At 47.1% G+C, this 8854-nt stretch overlaps 2 protein-coding genes across 5 annotated transcripts; both read left to right on the top strand.

Moving 5' to 3' along the window:
* Nucleotides 1-1795: 1795 nt before the first annotated feature.
* Nucleotides 1796-5519, top strand: LOC123144155 (phosphatase IMPL1, chloroplastic). Its single transcript, XM_044563205.1, has 10 exons — nucleotides 1796-2122; nucleotides 2598-2665; nucleotides 2797-2930; nucleotides 3313-3401; nucleotides 3518-3575; nucleotides 3671-3723; nucleotides 3924-4022; nucleotides 4152-4265; nucleotides 4730-4831; nucleotides 5103-5519. Exons 1-10 carry the CDS (start codon nucleotides 1865-1867, stop codon nucleotides 5199-5201), a joined length of 1074 nt encoding a protein of 357 aa, XP_044419140.1. The 5' UTR covers nucleotides 1796-1864; the 3' UTR covers nucleotides 5202-5519.
* A 249-nt stretch (nucleotides 5520-5768) lies between these two features.
* On the top strand, nucleotides 5769-8813 carry LOC123144154 (pentatricopeptide repeat-containing protein At2g35130). Of its 4 annotated transcripts, none has more exons than XM_044563204.1 (8): nucleotides 5769-6130; nucleotides 6207-6256; nucleotides 6370-6593; nucleotides 6746-6978; nucleotides 7078-7327; nucleotides 7415-7560; nucleotides 7624-7969; nucleotides 8058-8813. In XM_044563204.1, exons 3-8 carry the CDS (start codon nucleotides 6404-6406, stop codon nucleotides 8636-8638), a joined length of 1746 nt encoding a protein of 581 aa, XP_044419139.1. In that variant the 5' UTR covers nucleotides 5769-6130; nucleotides 6207-6256; nucleotides 6370-6403; the 3' UTR covers nucleotides 8639-8813. The 4 variants fall into 4 exon arrangements, with proteins under 4 accessions (XP_044419139.1, XP_044419137.1, XP_044419136.1 ...); XM_044563202.1 differs by having other exon boundaries at nucleotides 6207-6276; nucleotides 7639-7969; XM_044563201.1 differs by having other exon boundaries at nucleotides 6207-6276.
* Nucleotides 8814-8854: the final 41 nt, after the last annotated feature.

Below are 8854 nucleotides of genomic sequence, written 5' to 3'. Positions count from 1 at the left end.
CTCATGATTTTTTATAGTTACGAAGCACATTTGGATAACACCGTGATTTATGGCCTTATAAATACATAAGAGATCCGATGAGTTTATGGCAGAGATTGATTAATTATTTGGTTTCTGCGAGTCTATAACCTTTCCATACGTGAATTGATTGATCACCATAATTGACATATTTGAGATTTTCTTGAGTTTATGGCTTTACCATATGTGAATCGATTGATTATGGTAATTTCCATATTTGGGATACGCTGAGTTTTCACGGGCAGACAAAAAGAGTAAGAGAGAAAAACCAGTGGAAGGGGGAGGAAAATCAGGGGAAGGGGAAGGGAAACCGATGGGGGTGGATTCTCGTGCGCGAAGGGGTGAACGAAAGGTGGGACGGCCTAAGAGGGGAGAGGTAACGTAACATTCTTTTAGGCCCTTCCCAGTGATGCACAGTGTACGAGTGCTAAGGGTGCCACATAGGCAAAAAAATGATGTGGTAAAGCAATTAAGAAGGCGAGAGAGCATTATGATGACCCCAAGGAGAAAGAGCATTATGATGACCCCAGAAGGAAACGGTTCCAAGCACGTGAACCTATATAAAATGCCTACCAACCAATGCACGAAAGAGTTTTGTTGATAAAGAATTAAATAAAGCAAGCTTAGCTAAAAAGCTAAGCACCCATGCATTAGGGACCTTAATTGCTAAGACAATTAATGCGTTTAGCACCTCATCTAAGTACGGATGCATTGGAGGAGGTGTTAGGTACTCCCTCCGTCTAGGTGAATAAGTCATTTTAGGTTGTGCACCGTGGCCAAGGAGGAGGGAAAAAGAGAGAACTTAATGTTTATTTGCTAATTAATAGCTGCATGCAATGAACTAACCACTGCATGTCGTGTTTGGTAGTCTTAAGTCATTAAAAGCATGAACACCCACATCTCTTATTGGTTGATATGTTAAGAAACAAGAAATGAGGTAGAAGTTAATGCACCGCGCCTAAGGCTGGCCATAGTGGGGGTAACATAAGTAGTATCATGTACTTGGGACTCGCGAACATGCTTATGTGGCAGACAATTAAAGAAGAGAGAGATGATTATAGTAACATAGGTAGATATCGTAACATAATAAATGTGGTGCTACTATGTGTCATGCATGGCAATAAATGAGACCACCTATGATACTAATCTATGATACTATGCACTATAGAGGTAGTAACATAGACTAGTAACATATGCATGTTACTAGTCTAAGTTACTCCCCACTATGACCAGCCTAAGTATTTTGGGATTATTTGATTTTCATAAGATGACTTACACACCTAGACGAAGGGAGTAGTAGAGAAAAGAACGAAAATTCATTTCTGCACCCGTGCCGACGAAAAAAATCAAAACAAATACTAAAAAAAATTCAAAAAATTCCAAATAAAATTTGTGTGGTAGACAATTTGATGCGTGAGGCCGGCTCCAAATTTCAAGTCGTTTGGACATATGAGCAGCTCTCAGCGAAAAAGACAAAATAGGGGTCTGTAAAAAGTTTACTGTTCATGTACTGTTATGACTCGATTTGTCTTTTTGCTGAGAGCTACTCATATGTCCAAATGAATTAAAATTTAAAGCGGTCCTCACGTATCAAATTGTCTATCACATAAATTTTATTTGAAATTTTTTAATTTTATTTTGAATTTTTTATGAATTTTTTTAACCGGATGCAGATGAGCCTGGGCATCAAAAACGCCCTACTCAGGAAAGAACCAGTAGATTCTCCACACACAAAAGACAAGTATATCCTGGAGAAAAGGAAAAGAAGAAGCAGGTGGTATACCGTATAGCGTACACACACAGACGAAGCGCAGCGGGAGGCGTCAAACCCTTTCTCTCAGCACCAATGGCACGGTATCTTCTCCCTTCCACCACCACCGCCGCCTCCTCGTTCCCGAGGAATGCCAGGGCCTCGCCGGCGCCGATCCTCGCCCCCCGCGCGCTCGCCTCCAGGTCCAAGCACGCGCGCGCTATCATGGCGGTGGCGTCGGACCAGCCCGCCGCACCCAGCAAGTACCCGAAGATGGCCGCTCCCACCACCGGCCCGGTTCCCGCCGACGAGCTGCTCGGCGTCATCCAGGCCGCCGCCAAGGCCGGCGCCGAGGTGCGTTTCCGATCTCCCGTTTCTCTTCAGAGCTCCCTTCGTGCGGTGGGGTTGGTTGGCTAGACGATTGCAGGTTCTGCCCGGGGTACGATTCGTAGATCGAATTGCTTGCTCCCATTATAGCGACGATTGCGATGCCACTTAGTTTCAAAGAAAGAAATGCTAGTCGTGTAGTTGAATTGGCAGGTGCTGCCGTGCGGTTAATGTGATGCCAACTAGTGGTTCCATTGGTTTCCGGGGGTAAATTTGACAATTAGTTCTTCTGCTAACCCAAGAGAGGATAAACATATTGGGTATACCACGAGGCTTTAGGGGTTGCATAATTCATGGCCTTCTAAGTGCCCAGTTCATCATTTTCGTAAGAGGGGCTGTGGTACTTCCATTCCATGCCATTATGCAAGTTCCTCGCATCCTCCTCGTTTCTAATTTTGATAAATAAATTCTCAGGTCATTTCTTGTCTTCCATCCATTTTAGGTTGTAATGGAAGCTGTTAATAAGCCGCGTAATATCCAATACAAAGGGGTTGCAGACTTGGTGACAGAGTAAGAATGCTTCTCATGTATACTCTCTTATTTTTGCATATGCTGTTGATTTCACTGTTGTATGAACGCGGGCCTTAAATTTATGTATGTGTTCTCACTTGGTGAATTTATTATTCCATCCTTCTGTTCAGCACAGATAAACTGAGTGAATCAGTCATTCTTGAAGTCGTCACCAAGAACTTCAAAGACCACCTCATACTTGGGGAGGAAGGTGGCCTTATTGGAGATTCTTTGTCAGAGTATCTCTGGTGCATTGATCCTTTAGGTTTGGCTCCTTTAGTTCTACTTACAATACAATCATTCCTGTAGTGGGCTTAACTGGGATTTTTCTATCATGAACAACCATCGTTTGTAGAATTGGATGAATAAATTCCTGTAGTGTTTCCTTGATTCTTAGGATTGCTTTATTTTTCGGACGTAAGCTGTGCACTCACTATGGGTTTGTCTGTTTCACTGATTTGGAAGGTGACAATTTTATGTAGATTGCTAAGCAAAAGAATGATTTATGACTGGTACCTAAATTCACTGAGGCATTCTTTGAGCCATTTTGACTAGAGAATATGCAATACAATCTTTATGTTTCAATTTAATTCATTTTCATGGTCTTCTTCATAAACGATCCAATATAATGAGTTTTTCTTGTTTAGATGGAACAACAAACTTTGCACATGGTTACCCCAGCTTTTCTGTATCCATTGGCGTTCTATTCCGAGGCAAGCCTGCTGCTGCCACTGTGGTATGTGTATGCATGTATCATTCTTGAACCATAGGACTATGGAATATTGGAGACACAAATTATAGGTCTTAGAATAGTTTCTCTCTGTACTCACATATTATTGCCATCTCATTTAGGTGGAATTTTGTGGTGGGCCTATGTGCTGGAACACTCGTACAATTTCTGCATCTTCTGGTAGGATCTTTGATCAATAATTGGCATGCTTCTTAATCTGGTTCTGGAATATACCATGACATTAGTTTTTAAGGCTCTGTTTGCTCCTTGAACAGGAAAAGGTGCTTATTGTAATGGGCAAAAGATTCATGTCAGTCCAACAGAAAAGGTAACCTATTTCTCTTATTCAACTTTACAAGTAAGGATACGTGCGCACCTGTGTGTACCTGCCATGAAAACCATCCAGTGATCATACTCAATGTATCTGTTCATTAAAGTATTTCAGGATGCAATTATAATTCATGTAATATAAATAGTTCGTGCAGCAGATACGGATTTATAATCTATTATCTTTAATTGATTCTCTAGGTGGAACAATCTCTTCTGGTTACTGGGTTTGGATATGAACATGATGATGCATGGCTGACCAATATAAATTTGTTCAAGGAATTTACTGATGTTAGCAGGGTAAGTGAATCCTCCCCTGATTAAAATGTTATTAACATGGGTTCAGTAACAAGGAAACCAAACACCGCCCACTTTTCTTCTTTATGTTGTTTCTTTAATCCTTCTTTTTAAATACGTACTTGCTTTCAGGGAGTACGAAGGCTAGGCTCTGCTGCTGCTGATATGTCCCATGTTGGTCTAGGCATTACCGAAGCCTACTGGGAATATCGGCTTAAGCCGTGGGACATGGCTGCTGGTGTTCTGGTAATCCTTTTCACCCCATGGAATCAGAGTTGCTACATAATCATCAGTTTGGTAGAAAGTGGGACTGGCTTATTTGCTTATTTTCAAACCTTACCATCTTTTCATTCAGATAATCTTTTCCCATGTTTACGTCCGTATTCTCATAATTTGGGTTGAAAATTTAATAGAGTTAATCTTATCTTAAGGGTATCATTGAGCAGTTCTGAACTAATCTTTGAAAGCAATTGATGTCATTTTATTTTATGTAATCAAATCTTGAATTCGCATAGTAAAGGGTATCAGAGTGATGTGTATATTCTGAAATGTATTTATCTAGCAGTCTTAATTTCAGTTAGATAAATTCCTACTCATTGATCCTGAGCAGGATGGCTTCTTCTTTTTTCCTTCTCTATGCAACTCTTTACTCTTTACTCTGTGGAGTTTGCCAGTATAATTATTTGATGAATTTAGTCATTTTTCAACAGATAGTTGAAGAGGCTGGTGGGGTAGTTACACGCATGGATGGTGGAGAGTTTACAGTCTTTGATCGTTCTGTTCTTGTTTCCAATGGCACTGTTCACGATCAGGTCAGTTTTCAAAAAATAGCTTCTCTTATTTGCTGAAAATCACCTCCTCTAATGGTATTACAATACCAATATACCATACTAATAATATTTCAAGCATTGATGGTTATATCCCCAAAGGCAAAGGGTCAATCTGACAAACTGAGAGTCCACATTAGACGATTCATCATACTAGGGGATCTCCAAGCTTAGAGTGTTTGTGTTGTTGGCGTATGCTGTATGGATTACCTAGAGCAATGGGGGGTTGTTGATGAATCGTATTACTCAATTGCAGCTTTTGGAGCGGATCCGGCCTGCTACTGAAGACCTTAAGAAGAAAGGAATTGATTTCTCCATGTGGTTTAAGCCTGACAATTACCCTACTGACTTTTGAATCATGCAGCCCTTCAGCTACTCGGTTCTCTGTCAAGCAAAAATAAGGATATTTTTGCCGAATGACCATGTACTTACACCGACAATACATTTCAAGGCCCTCCGACCAAACGGATCGAAAATTAAAGCCAAACTTTACTGACGGAGTAGAGCTCGAATGAGATCCTCACTGGATTCCTTTTGCTTTGATAGAATGTATCAGAAAGAAATGTTTGCAGAGGGTGTTGTATCGTATGCATGGTTTCTGCCAGTTGTACTTGGGAAAACATAACTGCCAATTTTGTTAATCATGGATAATAGCAAGACTTCCAACAAGACATACTATGATGTGCCGTGGAACTTGGTGCTTTTGCCGTTTCTCCATGTAAACGCAATCCTGGGGGAGAAAATGTGATGTGGCCGTCCTTCCTTTTTATTTCAGCACGACTGGTTTCTTCCTCCTGTTGTTGTATGAAACTAAGCTGGTGGGTACAGATGAGCAGCAAATGCACGAGATAACCGTGGATTTACCTCCAATAAACCCCTTAGTTTTGCATTGGGCATATTGACATTTGTATCAGAATTCAGAAACGCAGCAGAAAAGCTTCTGCAGATATTTATTTGGTTAGTCTCTTTTTTTTAGTGGCATTTGGTTAGTCCAGTAACAGAGCACTGCCACTGCCCGGTGCAGCCCAGCGCAACAGCCAGGTTTTATTTGCCTTCTGGATAAGACAACACGGATGGATGATAGATCCTGTGAGGCTCAAACGGCACGCTAGAACTAGATACAACAGCCCAAAGGGAAATATCTTGGCAAACATTCCAGTTTTTTCCCCTGCCCCTCGTTCTTCCACAACTATCAGGAGCAGAAGCGACCACAAGCTCGGCGATATCTGTCCCTTGGGAGAAGTGCAGGTTTGCCTCTGAAGACCTTCACCCTGCGCTCACCATGTAAGCAACACTTTCTACCTTCATGAATTCTTCCTAAATTTGTATCCCCAAGTTCACGTAGTTTTGCCCGATTCAGGCAACTGCAGCTGCATCTGGCCTGTGTTCTGCATGACAGTTCATTCAGCAGTAACCATTCAAATGCAAAAGTTCCCAGACAACACACTAGCTCGCTCTGCTTCTCCCAGTGAGCTTGGTTTGCAGTTGCACTGACATTTCCTCCTCCACCGTATGAATTTTAGGTTGAGGATACAGGCTCCGTTGCATTATCATCCGATGACCGCCGGACCAAGATGGCGCATCTGCGCCTGCGGGAACATTCAGCAAGGAACTTCTTCCCTGCACGACGCCGAGGCGAATTCCTCTAGATACGGCGAAAGGAAGAACCGGAAACACCCGGGCGCCTACATTGACAAAGATGGCGAAGCGCGGACCTTCGACCGGAAGAAAATATCGCGGAAAAGAGGTAAAAAATCCTACCTTCACCGGTCCCCCTCGTTTTGCTTGGTTTACACCCGCACTGAAGCTCAGCAAGGGAGGGACGTCTGCTTCGCGAGTGTCACGTCACCATTTCCTGTCGTCGAAATGGTTTTACAGCTTCAAGTCTCATGCATGCAGGGGGTGCGATGAGAGGCCGCGGTTGGAAGTACGGCTCCGGGTTCGTGGACGGCGTGTTCCCCGTGCTCAGCCCCATGGCGCAGGACATCCTGGAGCTCGTTCAGAAGGGGACGGACACCGCCAAGGTCTGGCAGGCACTGGACAACGTCCCTCCCACGCACGCCCTGTGGGACGACGTCCTCAACGTCGCCGTCCAGCTCCGCCTGAGCCGGCAGTGGGATCCCATCATATCAGTAGGTTCCCCCAAAACCCCGCACGCCGCGATCGGTTTCAGTTGAAGCTCTGATGGACGGCATTTCGACGGTGTGATTCCTCAGAGAGTGTCTCATTAGGTCTGCGAGTGGATCGTGCACCGGAGCTCCTTCCGCCCGGACGTCGTCTGCTACAACCTGCTCATCGACGCGTACGGCAGGACGCGGCGGCTGGGCAAGGCGGAGGCCATGTACGCGGCGCTGCTGGAGGCCCGGTGCGTGCCGACGGAGGACACCTACGCCCTCCTCCTGCGCGCCTACTGCGCCGCCGGGTCGCTGCACCGGGCCGAGGGCGTCATCTCCGAGATGCGGGAGCACGGGATCCCTCCGAGTAGGAGCCTCTCCATTTCAACCCGTGTGGACTGTAGGATAGTGTCACTGACACTGACAGCTTGATTAATGGTGGTATTTTCTCCAGGTGCGACGGTGTACAATGCCTACCTCGACGGGCTGCTGAAGGCGAGGTGCGCCGAGAAGGCGGTGGAGGTGTACCAGAGGATGAAGCGAGAGCGGTGCCGGACCAACACGGAGACGTACACCCTCATGATCAACGTCTACGGCAAGGTGCGTCCGGTAACTTCTTTGCTGTGGAGAAGAGTATCATCACCTGACTCTGACTGAAAAAAGGTGTATGGATGGCAGTCGAAGCAGCCGATGTCGGCGATGAAGGTGTTCAAGGAGATGCAGTCGCTGGGGTGCAAGGCCAACATCTGCACCTACACGGCGCTGGTGAACGCGTTCGCCAGGGAAGGGCTGTGCGAGAAGGCCGAGGAGGTGTTCGAGGAGATGCAGCAGGCCGGCCACGAGCCCGACGTCTACGCCTACAACGCCCTCATGGAGGCCTACAGCCGCGCAGGGTTTCCGCAGGCCGCCGCGGAGATCTTCTCCCTGATGCAGCACATGGGGTGCGAGCCCGACAGAGCTTCCTACAACATCCTGGTGGACGCCTACGGGAGATCCGGCCTCCACCGAGGTACGTACGCCAATCATGGACTCCTCGAACGCCGGCTGCTCCGACGAGGTGCCGAGCCTGACAGCCATGGAGTTTCTGATGGACGCAGAGGCGGAGGCCGTGTTCGAGTCGCTGAAGCGGCAGGGGATGGCGCCGACGATGAAGTCGCACATGCTGCTGCTGGCGGCGCACGCCAGGTCCGGCAACGTGGCGCGGTGCGAGGAGGTGATGGCGCAGCTGCACAAGTCCGGCCTCGCCCCGGACACCTTCGCGCTCAACGCCATGCTCAACGCCTACGGCCGCGCCGGCCGCCTCGACGACATGGAGCGGCTCCTCGCCGCCATGGAGCGCCGGGGGACGCGCGACGTGGGCACGTACAACGTGGCCGTCAACGCCTACGGCCGCGCCGGGTACCTGGAGAGGATGGAGGCGGCGTTCGCGTCGCTGGAGGGGAGGGGCCTCGCCGCCGACGTGGTCACGTGGACGTCCCGCATGGGCGCCTACTCCAGGAAGAAGGAGTACCGGAGGTGCCTGGAGATCTTCGAGGAGATGGTGGACGCCGGGTGCTACCCGGACGCCGGGACCGCCAAGGTGCTCGTCGCCGCCTGCTCCGACGAGCGGCAGGTGGAGCAGGTCACGGCCATCGTCAGGTCCATGCACAAGGAGGCCAAAACCTTGTTCACCATATGACAAAGATGAAGACAAATCTTGTGCTAATTAGTTAGTGCAGACTTACATAAAGATTAATCATTCATGGATTGTTTATCTTACTATTTGCTCTTTTACGAATCTAAAATGAATTTGATATAAAAATTATGGGCGCTTATAGGCGCCAGCGCGCCGGCCGAAAGTTTCGGCCGGTCCAGTCCGGGCCGTTCGATTTGAGCCACGCGGCCGTTGGATCCA

This window comes from Triticum aestivum, chromosome 6D (genome assembly GCF_018294505.1).
Source record: "Triticum aestivum cultivar Chinese Spring chromosome 6D, IWGSC CS RefSeq v2.1, whole genome shotgun sequence".
NCBI lineage: Eukaryota > Viridiplantae > Streptophyta > Magnoliopsida > Poales > Poaceae > Triticum > Triticum aestivum.
Note: the sequence above shows the minus strand (reverse complement) of the source record. Positions and strands in the feature narration are given on the sequence as shown.

Bases quoted from the DNA above. Each gene is read 5' to 3' on its own strand.
- LOC123144154 (XM_044563201.1), top strand. From the start codon at position 6,239: ATGACAGTTCATTCAGCAGTAACCATTCAAATGCAAAA. The intron at 6,277-6,369 runs GTTCCCAGACAA...TATGAATTTTAG, and splicing joins GTAACCATTCAAATGCAAAA to GTTGAGGATACAGGCTCCGT. The intron at 6,594-6,745 runs GTAAAAAATCCT...TCATGCATGCAG, and splicing joins GAAAATATCGCGGAAAAGAG to GGGGTGCGATGAGAGGCCGC.
- LOC123144155 (XM_044563205.1), top strand. From the start codon at position 1,865: ATGGCACGGTATCTTCTCCCTTCCACCACCACCGCCGCCTCCTCGTTC. The intron at 4,023-4,151 runs GTAAGTGAATCC...ACTTGCTTTCAG, and splicing joins AATTTACTGATGTTAGCAGG to GGAGTACGAAGGCTAGGCTC. The intron at 4,832-5,102 runs GTCAGTTTTCAA...ACTCAATTGCAG, and splicing joins ATGGCACTGTTCACGATCAG to CTTTTGGAGCGGATCCGGCC.